At 43.3% G+C, this 20,842-nt stretch overlaps 1 protein-coding gene and 4 pseudogenes across 1 annotated transcript; 4 read left to right on the top strand and 1 right to left on the bottom strand.

Moving 5' to 3' along the window:
* The first annotated feature begins 83 nt into the window (after positions 1-83).
* Terf2ip (TERF2 interacting protein) lies at positions 84-10,309 on the top strand. Its single transcript, XM_004842827.4, has 3 exons — positions 84-753; positions 7,559-7,680; positions 8,873-10,309. The coding sequence occupies exons 1-3, from the start codon at positions 84-86 to the stop codon at positions 9,260-9,262; spliced, it is 1,182 nt and encodes a 393-aa protein (XP_004842884.1). The 3' UTR covers positions 9,263-10,309.
* LOC101705114 (TAF5-like RNA polymerase II p300/CBP-associated factor-associated factor 65 kDa subunit 5L pseudogene) lies at positions 766-7,552 on the top strand (annotated as a pseudogene).
* Positions 10,310-10,441: 132 nt separating the features above from the next.
* LOC101718764 (eukaryotic translation initiation factor 1 pseudogene) lies at positions 10,442-10,857 on the top strand (annotated as a pseudogene).
* Positions 10,858-15,143: 4,286 nt separating this feature from the next.
* On the top strand, positions 15,144-16,190 carry LOC101718412 (heat shock factor protein 1 pseudogene; annotated as a pseudogene).
* Positions 16,191-17,532: 1,342 nt separating this feature from the next.
* Positions 17,533-19,066, bottom strand: LOC101718078 (polyadenylate-binding protein-interacting protein 1 pseudogene; annotated as a pseudogene).
* Between the last annotated feature and the right edge of the window lie 1,776 nt (positions 19,067-20,842).

Raw genomic sequence — 20,842 nt, 5'->3', positions numbered from 1 at the left:
GTTTCTGTCAGAGCTGCTCTGTTTCTGGGGCTCGGCTAGGAAGCGCTCGACAGGGGGCGGCTGTTGTGGTGCCGGGCGTCAGGATGGCAGAGGCGTTGGATATGGGCAAAGACCCCAATGGGCCCACTCATTCCTCCACTCTGTTCGTGAGGGGAGACGGGAACCCTCTGTCGTTCTACGTGCGGCCCAGCCCGATCAAGCGCCGGCTGTCGACGCTGATCCTCCATGGCGGCGGCACCGTGTGCCGGGTGCAGGAGCCTGGGGCGGTGCTGCTGGCCCAGCCCGGGGAAGCGCTGGCCGAGGCCTCGGGAGACTTCATCTCCACACAGTACATCCTGGACTGCGTGGAGCGCAACGAGAGGCTGGAGCTGGAGGCCTATCGGCTGGGGGCGGCCTTGGCGGGGGTGCGGGCTCTGGAGACCAAGCCCGGGGCCTCGGGCGAGGGCGCCGCGGAGTCCGAGCCGCAGCCGCCCACCGGGCGGGTCGCCTTCACGGACGCGGACGACGTGGCCATTCTGACCTACGTGAAGGAACATGCCCGCTCGCCCAGCTCGGTCACGGGCAACGCTCTGTGGAAAGCGATGGAGAAGGGCGCGCTCACGCAGCACTCGTGGCAGTCCATGAAGGACCGCTACCTCAAGCACCTGCGGGGCCAGGAGCACAAGTACCTGCTGGGGGACGCGCCCGTGAGCCCCTCTTCGCAGAAGCTCAAGAGGAAGGCGGAGCAGGACCCGGAGGCTGCGGACAGCGGGGGTGAGGCCTGCGGGGCGGGGTCTCGCGGCGGGGGCGGGGCTGCCTTCTGTTGGGTCCCAAGTTCTCGGGGCTTCTGCTAGCATCGCTCGGCCCCTCCCACTTGTTGACCTTGGGATAAAATTGCACCACTTTACTTTTTTTAAAATTTTAAATTATTTATTTTTATCTCATTCCCCCCTCAAACCCCCTCCCCTCCCTGTGTACAAAGCTTTCTTTCCATTTTTTCCTTCTATTTTCACTTTTTTTCTTGTCCCTTCTTTCCTTTCTCCCTCCCTCCTCCCTTGTTCTCCTTCCCATTTGAACACTTTTTTCCCATTTCCCAACATCCATTATACATGGCAGATCTTATTTCCACTTTCGGTTTCTCACACCAGAGAAACAATGTGGTATTTAAACATGTGTGTCCCACTTATTTCACTTAAGCCTATGGTCTCAGGGTCCATCCATTTAGCTATAAATGTCTGAAGCTCGTATTTATTACAATGCCAACTTTTAAAAGCACACTAAAATTAATCTGATCAATAAACTAGGCAGAAATGGCTTTCCAAAGAGAGTAAGCTCAAAATCCATCTCTCGTTTTAATTTGCCTTCCCAGCTTTTGCTTTGGGGTTGGTTTGTTTTGTGATGTGGCCTCGTTATGTTGTGCAGGCTAGGCTCAAATGATCCTCCTGCCTCATCCTCCCTACAAGCACCCAGTAACTATGGTAGTTTTAACGACCCAATTCTATATTCAAAAGGTACAATATTCTATATACAATATATAAAAAATCTACCTCCCTTCCTTCCACCAGCTACCCAATTTTAACATGCTAGCTGGGCAGTGGTAAGTGCTATAGAGAAAAATAACTCAGGGTAAGGGATGGAGAGGAGATATTTTTCTGTAGGATGATAAGAGAAGGTCGCTGATAAATTGAGCTTGAGCAGAGACCAAAGGAAGTGAAACAGCAACCTGGCAGGATATCTAGGGAGGAGTACTTCAGGCCAAAGGTATAGTAAGGAAAAAGCCTTGACATGGGAGTATGGCTGGGTTCTTAGAGTCACAGAGAACACTGTGGCTGTAATACAGTAAGAAAGAGAACTATAGGGGCCGGGGATTTAGCTCAGTGGTTCCGGTGCCTGCCTCAAAAGCGCAAGGTCTCGAGTTCAATCCCCGGTACCAAAACAAAAGAAAGAGAACTATAGTAGATGAGGTCAGGGGTATGTATGTGGTGAAGCAGGTCATTATTTAGGATCTCGCTTTTATTTATTTATTTATTTATTTGGTACTGGGGATCGAATTTGGGTCCTTGCGCTTGCACAGCAGGCGGCAAAACCACTGAGCTAAATCCCTGGCCCCCAACTGTATTTTTTATTAGAGAAATTTTCCAACATTTATAAAAATAAAGTAACATATACTGCATGTATCCATCACCTAACTTCACCTGGGTATAGTTCATGGCCAGTTTTTCATCTACACACCTTGATCCTAATGGATTATTTTGAAGTAAATGCCATGTCCTTAACTGTTTTATCATATTTTATTTTATATTTTATATAACATATATTTGTGAATATATCAATATATATATTTTGTATTATTTTATCATGTATCATTTTAACTATTTTAACATGTATCTAAAAGATAAGGCTTATTTTTTAGTTACTATATTTAAACTTTATATACAGTAAAATTGAAACATATACAATTAAATGTGTTTTAAAAATTTCTGGTAAAGGGCGGGGATGTAGCTCAGTGGTGTGCCTCGCCTGCCTGGCAAGCACAAGGTCCTGAGTTCAATTCCCAGTACAAAAAAAATATATTTATGGTAAAAGATATGTAACAAAATTTAAAAGTTACTATTTTAACTGTTTAAATGTTCAGTTTGGTGGCATTAAATACATTTATATATGCAACCATTACTACCATACATGTCTAAAAGTTACTCATCTTCCAAAACTACTTATTAAACAGTAAATCCCCCTTCCTCTCCTCAGCCCCCTGGCAACTGCCATTTTACTCTGTCTTTTTTTTTGTTTTTTAGTCAGGGTCTCTTGTAGTTCATCCTAGCCTAGAACTCGCTCAATATGTAGTCTGGGCTAAGAGAGAGTAGTCTTGATCCTCCTGGTTTAGCCTCCTGAGTGCTGGGATTACAGGAGTGTACAAATATACTCAGCTCTTGTTCTGCTTTTTTATGAATTTGATTTCTAGGAATCATATATTTGTCGTTTTGTATCTGGTTATTTCACTTAGCCTTATGTCTTAAAGTTTCATCCATGTTGTAGCCTGTATCACAATTTTATTCTAATGAAAGGCTGAATAATATTCCATTATATGTATGTACTACATTTTGTTTATCCATCCATCACTGGACATTTTGGGTTGTTTCATCATTTGCCTATTGTGAATAATGCTCCTGTGAATATGGATATACTGATGTCTGTTTGGGACTGTTCTTTGAATTATAGGCATATGCTCAGAAGCACAATTGCTAGACATATAGTAATTTTATGTTGAATTTTTTGAAGGACTGTTTTCCAGTTTGTATGTGTTTTAACACATATAGATTTGTGTAATCACCACCAAAATCAGAATGCAGAACAATTCCCTCACATAAAAAACTTCCTGCTGTTCCTTTGTAGTAAATTTTAGTAATTAGAAAGGGAACAGAGTTAAATTCTCAGAGAACAGAAAGTAAAGGGAAAACAGGATGTTTAAATTTAGGAAGCCCTCGTTTTTATAGATATGCAGTGATTGTGGTACATCACTTAAGTCCACCTTCAGCTGGGAGATTTGCCCTGCCCAAAGTCCTATCTTCTTAGGACTGGTAGCATCCTGGGGATGGACCTATGTGAGTTATTAAGGTGGTGTTTCTTTACTCCAGCTCAGTCAACTCGGAAAGGCCTTTCTAGCTCCAAAATTCCCTGTGGCTTTAACTAAAGCTTCATTGAAATGGATTTTTTTTCTTTTAAAAATGTATTTATCTGGGCCGCGGCGTCGACGTCTATGGCCCAGGCGGTGCGCCCCTCCGTCAGGTTGTCACGGGGCAACCACCCAGAGCCGAGGGTGCGGCAGGTCGAGAAGCGTGGAGGCCTGGCTTGCAGCAATGGAGCAAGGCCCTGTAGTGGGTGGGCGGCGGCAGGAGCGGGAGCCGCTCGGGATACTCAGTTATGAAATGGGTACGCACCAAGCACATCCAGATGGCAGTGTCCTGCTACCTCAAGCGCCGGCAGTATGTGGATTCAGATGGCCCACTGAAGCAAGGCCTTCGGCTGTCTCAGACTCCTGAGGAGATAGCAGCCAACCTCACAGTCAGAATCTGGTTGTGCCAACATAGTGCCTGCAGCCCCTTGCCAGGCAGAACCCCAGCAATTCGAAGTACAGTTTGGACGACTGCAGAATTTTCTCACTGATTCTGGTTCCCAGTACAGCCGTGAAGTTATGACTGTCTACCCATTGTTTGTCTACCTCCATCTCAGCCTGGTCCAGAGCAGCCTGAAGAGTACAGTGGAAAGTTTCTATAGCCGCTTCCATGGAATGTTCCTCCAGAATGCAAGCCAGAAGGATGTTATTGAGCAGCTGTAGACAACTGAGACCATCCAGGACATCCTGTCCAATTTCAAGCTTCATGCATTCCTAGATAACAAATATGTGGTCTGTCTCCAGGAAGACAGCTACAAGTACCTGATTCACTAAGTCCAAAGTGACAGCAACGTTGCCCTGTGCATGTCCACCTGAATGTGCAGCCTTCAAGAGAATAGACTACTAGCTCTATGCCAGTGGTGGCTCCTCCTGCAGTGAGAGCAGCGGCCTGGAGCCCCAGATGTGCCCAGCCCCATTCTGCAGAACCAGGCTGCAGTGGAGGTCTTACAAGAGAGCATCAAATACCACCCCCCGCCCCGCCCCAATCTGGTTCTATGCCTTCTATAACATGGAGCAGCTGTTGAATACTGCAGAAATTGCCCCCAGTAGCAAGCTACTTGCTGCTGGGTTTGACAACTCCTGCATAAAACTCTCGAGTCTGTGAAAGTCAAATCAGAGCCCCACCTTGTTGAACATCACATATCCACTTGCCTTGTGATACTCTGGAGGAAGAGGAGGATGAGAAGGACAGCACAGGCAATGAGATGAAGATCCTGTGGGGACCCTGTGGACCAGTGTACAGCACACATTTCCTCGAGGACATCTTAGGGTTGCTCTCTTGTTCTGAGGACATGTCCATCTGGTACTGGGATCTGGGGAGTTTCATCAACACTGTGCTGTACCAAGGACATGCTTACCTTGTGTGGGACCTGGACTTCAGCCTGTAGTTTGCCAGTGGGTCCCACAACTGCACTGCCAGGCTGTGGTCCTTTGATTGTACATACCCACTGAGAATATATGCAGGACACCTGGCAGATATGGACTGTGTCAGATTCCACCCTAACTCTTAACTACTTAGCTATGGGCTTGACCGACAAGACTGTCTGGCTGTGGAGTGCCCAGCAGAGGAATTCAGTGAGGCTCTTCACAGGCCCCCATGGCCCTGTGCTCTCTCTGGCTTTCTTTCCCAATGGGAAGTACTTGGCATCTGCTGGCAAGGACCAGCGGTTAAAACTGTGGGACCTGGCCCCCCGGGACCCTTTTTAAAGAACTGAGAGGCCACACAGACAGTATCACCAGCCTTGCCTTCAGCCCTGACAGTGGCCTACTGGCCTCTGCCTCCATGGACAACTCAGTGTGTGTCTGGGACCTCCAGAAAACATGCTGTAGCATGCCCGAGGATGGCTCCTTTAGTGAGCTCATGGGTATCTACACTGGACAGATGAGCAGTATCCTGAACGTGCAGTTCATGGCCTGCAACCTGCTTCTTATGACTGGGATCACACAGGTGAATCAGGAACATTGATTCTTACCTTGGCTGGAATGGACTGGGCTGTGGTAGGAGGCATCTGGCCGCAGCATGGACATGGTGAGCAAATTAATGACAGACTGAAAGAACCCTCCTCTGATGCAGCCTCATTGTCATGGACTCAGTCAGGGCTGGGGCATGGCTCAGTGATGCCTGGACTCAAGATGAGCACTAGGGTGCTCTGAGGTCAGTGGCATGTTCCCAGAGGACCCTTGGGACCCTATGTGCAAGCACATTCCCATTTGTATCTTATCCTCCTCCCTGCATGCTTATAGAGGGCAGTTGCCAAGTGCCTTCCACAGCACCCCTAGACACCCTCAGTTGGGCCATCCTTGAGGGAAATGGGGACAGAACTGGGAAAGAGAGGGATAATCCTTTTCCTGAATGGTAGAACCAGGATTTTAAAAATTATTGTTATTATGATGATGATGATTATTATTTTTAAAAATATTTTATTCTTTTATTGGTATACAGTACATTTACATTTTAGGTATACAATACATTTACATTTATCATTGGGTGCTTGTACCTGTACATGATGTATCTTGGTTCTTATTTTTTTCCCCATTACCTGTGCACCCTTTACCCCCTCCACCCTTCCCTAGTTACATACATTTCATTTCCATTTTTTTCATCTCATAATTTTTCCTTTCCCTTCTTTCCTTTCCCCTTCCCCTCCCACCAACCCTACACCTTTGAACCTTTTCCTATTTCAAATTATATGATGATTATTGTTATTGCAAAGAGGAAACCTAGCATTGGCAGAAGGGAACATCTCTGCTTTTATCTTCAGGTTTGACTCCTAGCATTGGCTGTGATACTTGGAATTTTGAGCTTCAGAGAATTCAGAGATTTTAGTGGCACAGTGTATCAGGAGAAAGGGAAATCTTGGGTGCATGTTGAGCACACCAAACAGCATGTTTATGGAAGCCGGTGGGTGGGTTGACCGAGAACACTGGGCTCCTGCAGTTATGGTGGGATTCTTTCTTGGCTGCACTTCTATCAATAATTCTCTCTCCTGAAAAGGAAAATTATGGTAGGAGGGGGATGCAGCTTAGTGGTAGCGCATTTGCCTAGCGTGTGGGAGGCCCTGGGTTCAATCCCCAGTACCACCAAAAAAAAAGATTATGGTAAAGAATAATTTGGAGGGCTGGGAATGGTAGCTCAGCAGCGCAGCATCTGCCTGACAAGCGCAAGTCTTTGAGTTCAATTCCCAGTATCAAAAAAAAAAAAAAAAAAAGAATAATTTGGAGTAAGTCACAAGATAGAATTAGTGTTAGATTTCGGAGTGACCATTAATCAGAGGTTAGCATTTCTACTCTCTCTTTTGCGGTGAGCACATCATGAAGTGAATCCTGAATGCAAATGCTCATGTCAAACTGTGCCCTGAGGATAAAGCAAGTTCTAATGTATGGGGAAAGGATTAAATATTTCTGTTTTCCAAAAAATAAAAAAAAGTAAAAAAAAATTTATTCATCTTTTTATTCATTGGAGAAATGCTTTTCCAACTCAACTTCTCTCTGCCCATTTCTGCTTTTTTTCTCTTCCATGTTTTTCCAAGATTACTCCTTAATACACTCTTTTAAATACTAATCTCTACCCCAGAATCTGCTTCTGAGAGAATCAAATTTCTGCTGCATTTTTGCTAATTTGCACCTGTAAATACAAAGCAAAAAATGAATTAAGCTTTAAGACACATTTTTATATGTCAGAGCATAGGAATATTATCACTATTTGGATAGTGTCACTTTTTGGAAAGAAATGTAGAAATTAGTTGACCTGTGTGTTTTATGCTGTTCTTTCTTTTCTGAATAAAAAACAGGTATCTTCAAATAGGAAAAAAACTGCAGGCTTATTCCTGGCCCAGCACATGCAGTATATTTTTGGTTTATGCAGAAGAGGCTAGTGCTAATCTGTGCTGTTCTTCTTTTCAATAGAACCACAAAATAAGAGAACTCCAGACTTGCCTGAAGAAGAATGTGGGAAGGAAGAGAGTGGGGAAAATGAAACAGTCAAAAAAATACTTGTAGAAAGCACCCGGGACTTTGAGGAAGTTGTGGTATGTTAACTAGATTTACTCCTATTTTTTTTTCCCTGCTTCCATTCTCCTTTGAAACTGGTTATCCTGTCCATCTTTTTCACCCACTCAAGACCCAGGAAGGTAAGAGAGAAGTTCAAGATGGAGAAAAAGAGGCTAGAACTAGAGGACAAGGAAAATAGAACTAATTGGGGCTTTAGGCATGGTGCCCTGAAGCTTTTAGTTTTGGTAGGATAACCTGAAGAGAAGAGGAAGAAAAATCAGACAGAACAGAGACAGTTATTTTTAAGCAGTGTAAAATGTCCCTCTTTGAGCAAATTGATCTCAGTATAGGTTTTTCAAAGGTAGAACTGTGGATTTATCTTTCAAAAACATTTTTATCTTTCTCAGAAGCCTAAATGTAATTTTAAGCCTTTTTTTTTTTTTCCAGTACCAGGAATCGAACTTGGGCTCTTGTACTTGTGCAGTTAGTGGTGAAACCACTGAGCTAAATCCCTGGCCTTTTTTTTTTGGTACCGGAGATTGAACTTGGGACCTTACACTTGCAAGGCAGGCGCCAGAACCACTGAGCTAAATCCCCCGCCCAGCCTAAATGTAATTTTAAAAATTTTATAGTAATTTTTTTTATAGCAAATTTAGTTTTTTGTATACTTAGAGCTTTTGGGAATATTTTACCCCTTACTTCTTCAGTTCCCTTATGGAGTGTTACAATCTTGGAATGAAGTCAAACATTTAACAGATGATCTAATAAACACACATGTATATGTGTGTGTGTATTACATATGTACATGTATGTATGTTTTTCATATTCATTTTAGCTTCTAATCTCTTGAAATACTGTAGTCAATTTAAAATATATATACGGCCGGAGATTGAGCTCAGTGGTTTCGCTGCCTGCTGCGCAAGCGCAAGGACCTGAGTTCAATCCCCAGTACCAAAAAAAAACCCCACAAAAAACAAAATATATATGCATGCACACACACATACATGCACACATATCCCCCCCACCTTCCTATATACACACACATATCTGTATACTCACACATCTGAAATGAATAAAAGTAAGAAGTAATATAGCGTGTTAGAGAAACTGAAAGGAGTCCAGTGTGATTGAAATGCAAAGAGCAAGGGGATGGCAGTTGGGAGAGACCAGGTATTATAAGAGTTCAAGATTTGATAATTGGAAACTGGTCTTCCTCATAATTTTCTGCAGGTGAATGAGAGCTCTGATTTTGAAATACACATAACTATGTGTGATGATGATCCTCCCACACCAGAAGACTCAGAAACACAGCCTGATGAGGAGGAAGAAGAAAAACTTTCGTCACCAGAGGTGGGAGCTGCCATTAAGATTATCCGGCAATTAATGGAAAAGTTTAACTTGGATCTATCAACAGTTACACAGGCCTTCCTAAAAAATAGTGGTGAGTTGGAGGCTACTTCCTCCTTTTTAGAGTGTGGTCGGAGAGCAGATGGATACCCCATTTGGTCCCGGCAAGATGACTTAGATTTGCAAAAAGATGATGAAGCTACCAGAGATGCATTAGTCAAAAAATTTGGTGCTCAGAATGTAGCTCGGAGGATTGAATTCCGAAAGAAATAATTAACAAGATAATGAGAAAAGAAAAAATCCTGGCAGATAAACAGTTGTGACCACTGAACTTTAGAAAGCTCTTACATTGAAATTGACACTTATCTTCTGACCAATGCGCTATCATTCTGTGAGTCTCAGATTTTGTAGCCAAACAGAGTTATGTAGGAGGATAAAAGTCAAAGAAGTTGGATATATTTAGAGTTGTCCTTGACAAGTATCATTGTGTTTCTGGGTTTTTTTTCCCCTTTGGTACTGGGGATTAAACTCAGGACCTTGTGCTTTCGAGTCAGGCGGTGGCACCACTGAGCTAAATCCCCGGGCAATCATTGTGTTTATGAAAGAAAAATCTGGTGAACCAGAGAAGTTGATCTACTAGATAGTAATCCTTTGCTGGAATGGAAGCCCTGCTGTATTAGAGGCAGGAGCTTAATGACAGAGTAAAAGGAGGAAAATTAGGAGGTATAGATCTTTTCACACAGCACGAGTAAAGAACCTCTTATCCTTTGCCAGAAGTTTGTCTAGCTTCTGGTAGATTTAAAACCAAGAATCTAGAAATATGGAAATTTGCAATTATAAGGCCTTGAACATGACCTGTCGCAAACCATCCCATTTCCCAGTGAGCTCTGGATTTCTATAGTGCTTTGAAAATCTCATATTTGCTTTGCTAACTTAGTATTTGGGGACCCTGTTCTTTAGCTATTGTTTTCTTGGAGACTTTCTCAGTCAAGTCTCTAGTATGTGTTTCTTTTTCTTTTTTTTTTTTTTTTTGGTACCGGGTATTGAACTCCGGTCCTTGTGCTTATGAGGCAGGCGGTGGAATCGCTGAGCTAAATCCCTGGCTCCTAGTATGTGTTTCTTTATCTAACACTCAGTTTTGTTTCAAACACAGACAAAACTCTAGAGTCTCAAGAACTATCTTTCTCTATTGATAGTAATGTGGTTTTAAAAAATTTATTGACCACAGCTTTGTGCTAAAAATTGTTTTAGACTTACTCATGGATTGGTTCTTTGTTGTGTTGTTTTCATTATTGAAAATAAACAGAACTTTGAATATCATCAAGTGTTTTCTTTCATTGTATACACAAACCTTTTAAAGAACCATAAAGGGGCCCCAGTCCCTGAGCCGCCGCCCCGCCTAGGACTCAGCTGCCTCTCCCTTGAGCCCCCTGCTTCCTGGCGATCTGTAGCACCCCCCCCCCCCCATGCCTTCTCCTGCAGCCGCCTTCCACAGGCCATTTCCACCGAGGAAAAGGAATTGTATCGTATGTCCAACTATCCAGAACTTCCACTCTTTTGACCCCTTTGCTGATGCAAGTAAAGCTGATGACCTGCTTCCTGCCAGCACTGAGGATTATATCCATATAAGAATCCAGAGAAACGACAGGAAGACCCTTACCACTGTCCAAGGGATTGCTGATGATTATGATAAAAAGAAACTGGTGAAGGCGTTTAAGAAGAAATTTGCCTGCGATGGTACTGTAATTGAGCATCCAGAATATGGAGAAGTAATCCAGCTCCAGGGTGACCAGCGCAAGAACATATGCCAGTTCCTGGTAGTGATTGGACTGGCTAAGGACGATCAGCTGAAGGTTCATGGGTTTTAAGTGCTTGTGGCTCATTGAAGCTTAAGTGAGGATTTCCTTGCAATGAGTAGAATGTCCCTTCTGTCCCTTGTCACAAGTTTAAAAACCTCACAGCTTGTATAATGTAACCCTTTGGGGTCCGCTTTCCCTTGGACTAGTGTAACTCCTACATGCAATAAACTGAAAAGAGCCAAAAAAAAAAAAACCAAAAAAAACATAAAGGAACAAACATTTTTGGCTATTGGTAATTAGAACCAACAAAGTTCCATTTTAGAACAAACAGGCCATTAGAAAGATGCTTGTTCTTCTGGATGGAGCAAAGAGAAGATCTGCATCAGAATTGTGAGAAGTGGCAAAATCAGATGACCTACTGAGCGCCAAAAGGGAGAGAAGCCAATCGGAAACCAGCAGGTGTGTAGCAGGTATCAGAGCCCTGGCCCTTCCCCTTGGACACTGAATGTCCCTGCATGGGCTACCAACTGCCATCTTGTCAATAAATGCTTGAGGCTTTCTTTTTGCTTGAAGCACTATGGAGTTAATACTCCTGGGAGCAGCATTCAGCTAGTGGCTAATGGTGGCTATATTGTCTCAAGTGGGACTATGCTTTCCATGACATATTTTAGGGTTTAAAGGTTCCCCACAGAATCAAGGATAGTTGCTCACAATGGTAATATGCTTATGAATCCACCCTGTGTAGACTTCCTTGCTTTGTCTCACTTCCCTGTTAGGTACATTTTGTTTGTTTGTTTGTTTTTGTGTTTTTGGTACTGGGGATTGAACTCAGGTCCTTGCACCTGCGCAGCAGGTGGCGAAACCACTGAGCTAAATCCCTGGCCCTGTTAGGTACATTTTGGAATCATTGGGTGTAGTCACATTCTTTCCAGAGAGTGCACTTCTGGTGGAACCTGGCATCAAGTCAAAGCCCTTAATCTTGCCACCCTCCTGAGTATGACATAGTTCTAGTAATATAATGCTAGCTAACTATAATAGTAACTTTTAAATGGGGGTTAGGTATTTAACTTTAAAAAACTGTATTTATTGATACAAAGTCTCACTATGTTGCCCAAACTGATTTCAAATTCCTGGGCTCAAACTGTTTTCCTGCTTCAGCCTGCCAAGTAGCTGAGGATATAGGCATATGCTACTGCAGTTGGCTAGGGCATTTGTTTAAACTGTGTCGTGCTCACTTTGGCAGCACATATACTAAAATTTACATTTATTTTTTCTTTTTTTTTGTTACCGGGGATCGAACTCAGGACCTTGCACTTGCGAGGCAGGTGGCGGCACCACTGAGCTAAATCCCCAGCCCATCCACATATACTAAAATTAAACTATGTTCTCCATTTTGATAGACTCTAAGGTTGTGAAAAATTACTGCTTTAAGCTGGGCATGGTGGTGCACACCTCTAATCTCAGCACTCTGGAGGCTGAGGGAGGAGGATTTCCATGAGTTCTAGGCCAGCCTGGGCTACATAGTGAGTGAGTTCAGGGCCAGCCTGAACTGCACAGCAAGACCTTGTCTCAAAAAAAAGAAAAAAGAAAAGAGGTCCAAGGATTTAGTTCAGTGGTTCCGCTGCCTGCCTCGAATCGCAAGGTCCTGAGTTTGATCCTTGGTACCAAAAAAAAAAATAAATAAAAATTACTGCTTTAGATATGGAGATGTTATCTATGATGTCTATACCTTAGTAAAGTTACCACAGCCTACTGACTTTACAGGGCTAGAAATTCCAGTATTTAAAATATTGTGCAAAATGGTGTAATTTATTATACCCAGACTCTCAGAAGATATATTTGGACAATGGACTGTCTTGGTGTAATTTCTTTAATCATTTCATCTCTCCTGCTGGGAGGCATGGGTGAGAAAAAAAATCAAATGTAGGTGGGTATGAAAGTGTAGTCCTATAATCCCAGCATTTGGTAGACTGAGGAGAGAAGACTGCAAGTTTGAGCCCATCCTGGGCAGTTTAGCAACTTAGTGAAACTCTGTCTTAAGAAATTAAAAAAAAAAAAAGGCTGGGGATTGTAACTCAGAATCCACTGTGAAGACCCTAGGTTAAATCCCCAGTACCACACACACACAGACACGTACACACAATCAAAGGTATTTTTGGGAGTACAAATAGAAGCAAGGAAAATGGGACGCATCTTAACGGTGAATGACATTGAGTTACAGCTGCATCTGCAAGTCCTGAGGTAGAATTATTTCTCCCTTGAATTGCAGACTGCCAAATCTTTTTGTTGTTGTTGTTGAACATTTTATTAGACTTTTAGCCTCAATGCTTAGAAGTGAGATCATAGATTTGATGTACTGTTATTTTCAAATCCACACCAAAATATATTATTAGGATTAAAATGAACTCTTGCCAACCACCCATTTTGCTTCCTGTTTGCTGAGCAGATAATCTGTGCCAGTCATTGTGAAAAAGTCTTCATTTTAAGAAAAAAATTTAGTTAACAAAATTTTTTTAACAGGTTTCACTTAGCAAAATACACCCTAAAGGAAATCATATTACAAAGAAAGCTTTAAGTCAAGACCTCACCAATTCCTATAGTATTAGTATTGTGTCTTAATTCTCAAAACTAACTCTTTTTAAAAAGTGTAAACTTAACCTAAAAGATTTATTTAAATGAAAATATGAACTAGAATGAACAAACATGAGAAATGTTCCTCTTTGAATTAGGGATCTAGCACCTTTGAATTGTCCAAAAAGTACATCTCCCCAAGGTGTTGATGGGTCAGCACCAAGGATCCAAGTTTCCTTAACATACTTAACTACTTAACTCAGGAAACAGCACTCCAAGTATACTACCAGATGTTAATTGAGAAAAACAGAGGGAAGAAAATAGTTTTAGTTTACTCAATATCACATGATAGAAGGAAAGTTTGCATGAGAAAACACTGAAGAGGTAATTTTTTAATCCCGATTTCACAAACTCATGGTGCAAAATGGGTTCCATAGCTTCCTGTAGTCATAAACTGCTCCTCACTGCGTGTTGGCTGCCTGTGACAATTGAGGACTTCAACCTCCCTAAGCAACTAGTTGCAGCCCCCATGCTGTTCTGACTGCTGTCAGACTGCTAAATCTTTAGGTTTTTTCTAGGCTTCATGAGTATGGTGCTGGTTTTCTGTTTGTGTCCTGCCTTTCTCCCAAGGAAAGACCCATTCTCCTATCAGAGATAAGACTCAAGTCTTTCCTGAGCTGATTTGTTTGCTATCCAGTTTCTCAGTTTCCCACTTCTCCTTATATTGGTCTGCTAGAACTGCCATCGCAAAATACTACACACTGCATGGCTTAAACCATAGGAATTTATTTCCTGGAGGCTAGAAGTCCAAGATCAAAGTGGGGTAGGTTTGGTTTCTCCTGAGGCCTCTCATGGCTAGCAGATGGCTGCCTTCCATCTCTGCCTTTTAGTATGTTCTGATTTCCTTTTCTGTTAAGGACATCAGTCAGATTGAAGTAGGGCCCATTCTAATGGCTTCCTTTTACCTTAGGTGCCTCTTTAAAGGTACTGTCTTAAAATACAGCCATATTTGGAGGTACTAGGAGTTAGGACTTCAACATATAAATTGTGGAGGTAGGAAGAAGGGCACAGTTTAGGTCATAACATCCCTTCAAAGGCTAATTGGTGATTTGAGCTTCCAAGATAAAGTCCCACTTCTGCCTGTTTTGGCCAGTGATGGTGCTCCAAAACCCACATGACCAGGACTGCAACCAGTGTGCCAGATTGGAGACCTCATCTTTGATGCTTCTGGTCTGCTCTTCCCAGGCACCTGAGGTTTGAGGAGGAAGCAGCAGTAAGCACTTTGTTGGGTCCCCTGGGCCTTCCAGTGGGGGTGATGCCTGTGCAGATGAACTGGACGAAATTGAACTGCCTTCTCAACCTACTCTTCAGTAAGCCTCCACTTCTCAGGGGCCAAGTCTCAGAGCCTTGGGAACCTCTTGTGCAGTGACCAGGCCTCCCTAATGACAGGGAGCATGCAGATGCCTTTTCAGAGACTCTCAGTGGAAGGGGATGTATCTGCTGGTGGGAGCCTGAGTCTCTGTCACCATGTCCCACTCACCAAATCCCAGTGCCCCTGGAAGTCTTAGACTAACTCTAGCCCATGGAGCCTAAGACCATTATGCTATACAAGACTTTCCCACAGATAGTGTTTATTTGGAAAGGTCAAATAAATTAAGAAGAAACATGGAAGTGGAGACTGACTGTGTGTATGCGTGGTGGCTGCAGCAGCAAGGCCCTGGTGGCAGCCTGGCCCCAAGCCCCACTTTGTGGCTGTTATCCCACCTCTTCCTGCCTTACCCAAGATGGATCTGTCTATGGGCTTTGGTGTGGTGGGACCCAGACACATTCTGGCCCTCCTGACCAAGATGTGGACCCTCACAAGTGACTCAGAGTGCACACTGACATGCTCACCTGCTGGAGCCTGAACAGGAATAGCTCCACATTTGGGCTGGGCCAGTTTGCCAAGGAGATTCTGTGCTAGTACTGTAAGCACAACAGGGCCAGCTTTGTGGGGCAGCTCAACATGCATGGCTTCTGGAAAGTGGCCCACATTGAACAGGGCACTTTGGTCAGTGACACCCAAACACTCATTTCAAGCACCCTTGCTTCCTGTATAGACAGGAGCAGCTTCTGGAGAGCAAGAGGAAAGTGGCCAGTGTGTGTACCCTGAAGAGGAAAAACACAGAGATGTTCCAGGACAGTGTCACAAAGCTCCTGATGGATACACTGCTGATGAAAGGGAAGGAGTTTTATGAACTCCAAGCTTCTGGCTATGAAATATGAGTATAAGACCCTTTGCCTATAGGTGGCCTGTCTGAGGGAGAGGCATACCCAATAGCAAAATGTCATCAACAAGCTCATTCAGTTCCTGACTCATTGATGTAGTTGAACAGGATTGTATAGGTGAAGAGAAAAATCCTTCTGATGTTGGACAGCAACTCAGCACATTCTATGTCCAGATATACCTGGTAGTACCACTCAGTGTATGTCCATGGCCCAGGACTGCACTCAACTCCATTCCCTGCCTACAGTAGCTCCAGTCTCTACACCCCAGAGACTGTTGCTACTCTGACATTGCTGAGCTGGCTCCTACTTGCCCTTTGGCTTCCCTAGGTGGGAGCACAGATGAGAAGCTCCTAGGGAGGGGCTGTACTTCTCTCAGGGGGATTAATATGGATAGCCCCACCATCTCCCTGCTGAGGGCTCTGAGGCCCCAAAGCCAAGAACTCTACTGTCTCCTAGAGGGCCCAGGGGGAGCTGACCAGAGTGGGCCAATGGCCTACTCCACATTAGGACACAGAGCTGGTCTTGGAGAGGTAGGCCACAGTCCCAGGGGTTGGCCAGCATAGCACCACTGGGTGCAAAAAGGACAGGCTGGAGCTGGGCAATACCTTTGGCTAAGAGAGACTAAGTGTCCCCTGGGCATATACTGCTTTTGCCTTTGTTTTGTTTTTTGAGATAAGGTCTCACTATGCAGTTCATGCTGGCCTTGAACTCATTATGTAGCCTAGGCTGACCTGTACTTACAGTGATCCTCCTGCCGAAGCTTCCCAAGTGCTGGGATTACAGGTGTGCCCCACCATGCCTGGCTTCCCTAGTCCTATATCTTATGGTTTGGTTTGGTTGAGGTTTCACAGTCACACTTGGACTAACTCTGCGGGCTGTTCATAGTCAGAAATGTATTTGGACTATTATCTCTATAGAGATAGACAGTGCTATCTAGAAAAGACATTCTAGACAGGGAGAGATCTATAAACAGACTAAAAAAGAAAGAAAGAAATGTCATAGAAAGTATAAATATAAAAAGCCAGGTGTCCTCCAGGAAGATGACAGAGTGGTGAGCAGCAGAGAAAGAGCCTCTCCAAGATTTGGTGTCTTGACACTGGAATATAGTGGAAGAGAAGGAGGCAAATGGGTCCCCGGGACCAAAGAAGGATCTGAGGAGAGAAATGAAGTCTACAGGAAGAGTGGAGAGACTTTAATGAAGAGGAGGGAGGAACCAAGCAGCACTCTCTCCCAGAGCCCAGACTTTTCGCAAGGGAGCAGCACGCTGAACACATGGTGACTGCTAGTGACCTCATAGGGCTCCACAGAGAAACACACCAGTGGAATGGAGCAGCGGACACACTGGACTTTAGGGCTGCAGAGTTGACCAGGTTCAGACCTCACCCAGGAGAGGGTGATTGGCTGGTAGCCATCTTGGAGAGGGGCCAACTGAGCCTGGAACTCAGAACAGCTGTGGATGGACTCCATCTAGTGGCTCCTGGTGCCTCAGTGTCGGTGCTGAGCTCAAGTCAACAGGAGGTCAGGGAGCAGAGTTCAAGCTGGCAGGAGACACATAGACTGTTGTAGGCTCAAGGAATCAGGTTCCACCCTCATTGCCAGAAACTGGCCTGAACTTCAGGGAAACTAAAGAGGCAGACTGGCTGGGATTGTCCACTACCCCACTGTGAAGCTGCAGCTAGCTTTCTGGGATTAATCGGTTTGGGTCTGGATTCTGTTTGCTCACATTGTTGAACAGTGACAGTAGAGACACCTTGAATTGGATGTTTTTGGGTTTTTTTCTCTTTAAATTTCAAAATCGATTGTATTGCAGCTGAAACAGTAGAATTAACTGTACATAATAAACTATTTTATATATATATATACACATTTTAAGTTATAGGAAATAAAGTTTATTTTGGCGGATAGTGTTAAACAAAATTAAAGTTGTATACATTAGTAACATAACTCAACATCCTTGATTTGGTATAAGTATGACACATGTTCTTGCTTTCCTGTGTTCAGCTAAATCATCATACCTAAACTGTTTTATAAAACTGATATGCTGAAATTTAACTTTACTGTTTTCGCTTATGCTCTGATTCCAAACAAAACTTTTCATAAGCTTCTTCAATCTCTGGGTCCATCTCATCATCAATATCATCCAAGTATGGATCACCAGCCCCTGATAAATCTGTTCCATTTTCTTCATAATATGGAAAAAACTCCTCTCTTTCAAGTAACTCTTGATATTTCTCTTGGCAATCTGGATCAGCTGCAGTGAAAGGAACACCATCAGACGTATAAAATGTTGGTTCATTCATAAAGTAGTTAGGATCATTTTCAGGTGTTGCTTCTCTCTATGTTGAAGTTGCATGAACTGTACCCCAGTTACTTGACCAGAGTTCAACAAGCTTCAGGAGCATTTGTTTTACGTCTGTGCTGCAGTTTGCATTTAGGACAACATTTTCAATTCTCTGAATAATTTCTTCCATATCAGTCTTTAATTTTTCTTTCCAAGCATCTTCCAAAACTGTCAACTTTAGTAATTTTACTGCACAAATTAAGTTGTCATCCATTGGATTAGAGAAGAGAGCATTCAGCAATTCATGCAGACCAACTTGAAGAATATTTGCTCTTGTAACCTGTCCATTTGTTCCCTTGATCTCCAGGTTAAGATAAAGTTCTCCCAGAAAGAGTACAAATACATGAAATCGTTTTCGAGTCACTTCATCCCCTTTTGCAGCTTGATCTTTAACATCATATTCAGTCCAACATCTTTGAGGTAGCAATTGGCAGAAGTTGCCACTCGGTGGGCTTATTGTCAGATGATGGGACAGGTAATTACACAGGCGAGCTTCCATGTAAGAGAAATTTTGGTTAGATGTGGCTTGCTGGTACATGAGTTCCACAAGTTCTTGCAAAGTATCAGGTCTCTGCAAATTGTTCAGTTTCAGTTTCATAACTGCCAGGTTGCTCTGTAAGATGATTCAAAAACTCCCGAACATAGTCTGATAGAGTAGGATAATCTTCACAACCATCCTCATAGGATTCTGTATAAGCAGAATAACCTGATGGGTAAAACTCGGTGGCGTTGGCAGACAGTTTAGATATCAACATAGGAGCCACAACCACTTGGGGCTTAGCTATTGCTGACTCTGAGTTCGGCTGGGGAAGTTTATCCTGTGAGCTAGGTGGAGCTCTCAGGGGCCTCGTTCGTTCTGGAGCCCAATCGAAACCGTCCGATATGCTCCTCCTCCTGGTCGCTGCAGCTGCGCTCCGGCTAGGACGCGGGGGAGGCGCGGCAGTCAGGCCTCATGGAGGACCAGGGTGGCGGGCCGCTCGGCTCCTTCCGTGACTCGGGCGGGGTGGGGGCAGCTCGGGCGCCGGGACCCCACTGCTGACTCCGCTTTCGGATTCTCCCCCAAACCTCCCGACCCCGCCCTCGGCGCGGCGGGGCCATGGCGGGTCACAGTGGCCCCCTGCGGCCCGGAGGCCCTGCGCCCGCCCAGCCGCCAATCCTCTTTTTTTCTTTTTCCTTTTTTCTTTCTTTTTTACTTCCTTTATAATTCTTGTTTTGTTTTATTTTTTCTTGATTGTTTGAACATGGTTTCTAGTTTTTTTTGTTATTGTTGTTGTTCTGTTCTAGTCTTGTTTTTATTTTTTTCTTTTCTCTTCACCAGTTTCCAAAGTTTATCCTCCAGCCTTGCTTTGAATCTCTTGTTCTTTTTCTATTTCTGCTTTTTACCCCTATTCCTTTTAAATCTTCTCCCCAAGGGTAAAATTGTCATATTAAGGGCTATAGTTTGTCATTTTCTAGGCTGTATTTGATGCGGTTGTTATTGTTGATTGTACTACTTTAGCCAAGGTGACATAATTGTGTTAAAAAATTGTTCTTCTTGGTGTACCAAGACTCAGATTGCCTAAGGATCTTTAAAAAAAAAAAACCCTATAGGCCAGTGCCAAAGAACTAGCAGCTGGGCCAAGTAGGCAGAAACTTCTCATCCTGAATAAATTGAAAAGGTAGGATCCTGCAACAGATTCAAAACCCAAAAGCTAGCTACACCTGGAAGATGCTTCTGAGAAGTAATCAAAGGCAAACCCTGTGGGCAATGAACTGGAACAATCCAAAGCCACCCAGCTGGACTCTCTGAAGCAGTAACAGCAGAAATAACAAAGCAGATGAACAAGGCTCTAGAAAAAAATCAAATAAGAAATAATTTCCCAGATAACTACAGAGATAGTGACCAGGATGAAAGAGAGATAAAAAAAATAGAGGAGCTCAGGAACATGAAGGAAACCATGAACGGCCAGCATAGGAAAGAAATGGAATCTATGAAACAAGTCAAACACATATCCAGGAGATTAAAAACGCTATTGAATGTATTTTGAGCAGAATGAGCCAATGTGAGGACAGAATATCAGATATAGAAGACAGGATTGCAGTTAGTGATCGTGAAAAAAGAGATTTCTTAAACATTGCAAGGGAACATGAGAAATCAATCCAACAGCTGCTAGATGATGCAAAGAAGAATAACATAAGATTGACTGGAGTCAATGAAAAACCAGGATATAGGGCAAATGACATAAAAAATCTGTTTTCAGAAGTAATGGTAGAAAAGTTTCCAAACAGGAAAAAGAATTTGAAATACAGATAAGTGAGGCATATAGGACTCCAATTAGCCATGATCAAAAGAAAAATCTTTCCTAAGGCATATAATAGTCAATATTCCAGAAATTCAACACAAGGACAGAATATTAAAAGCTGTTAGAGAAAAGAAACAAATCACTTATAAAGGAAAGACCATCAGAATCACAGCAGACTTCTCAACATAAACTCTCAAGTCAAGGAGAGCTTAGAGTGAAGTATTTCAAGCCCTAAAGGAAAACAACCTCCAACCCAGATTGATGTACCCTGTAAAACTATCCTTCAAAATTGATGGAGAAATAAGATACTTCCATGACAAACACCTGAAGAAATTCATGACCACCAAACCAGCACTCCAAAGTGTTCTGAAGGATATTGTAGAAAGAGACAATAAGGATTACGACTCCATGAAACCCAACAAAATGAATCCACAAACAAGGCAAAAAATTAAACAGAAAAAGAAAGAAGGAGGTCAACAGCAGGAAAATAACATGACAGAGTTAAAACAATACATAGCACAGACCACCATACTTCGTAAGTTGGAGGGATCATCACCTCTGATCAGAACCTGGACTATCTTCAGGGGAAGGG

Source organism: Heterocephalus glaber, unplaced genomic scaffold (assembly GCF_053883595.1).
Source record: "Heterocephalus glaber isolate CG9 unplaced genomic scaffold, H.glaber_assembly_v1.0 deba00000071, whole genome shotgun sequence".
In the NCBI taxonomy this organism is placed as follows: Eukaryota; Metazoa; Chordata; class Mammalia; order Rodentia; family Bathyergidae; genus Heterocephalus; species Heterocephalus glaber.
This window is presented reverse-complemented; position numbering and strand designations above follow the sequence as displayed.

Bases quoted from the DNA above. Each gene is read 5' to 3' on its own strand.
- Terf2ip (XM_004842827.4), top strand. From the start codon at position 84: ATGGCAGAGGCGTTGGATATGGGCAAAGACCCCAATGGGCCCACTCAT. The intron at 754-7,558 runs GTGAGGCCTGCG...TCTTTTCAATAG, and splicing joins GGAGGCTGCGGACAGCGGGG to AACCACAAAATAAGAGAACT. The intron at 7,681-8,872 runs GTATGTTAACTA...AATTTTCTGCAG, and splicing joins GGGACTTTGAGGAAGTTGTG to GTGAATGAGAGCTCTGATTT.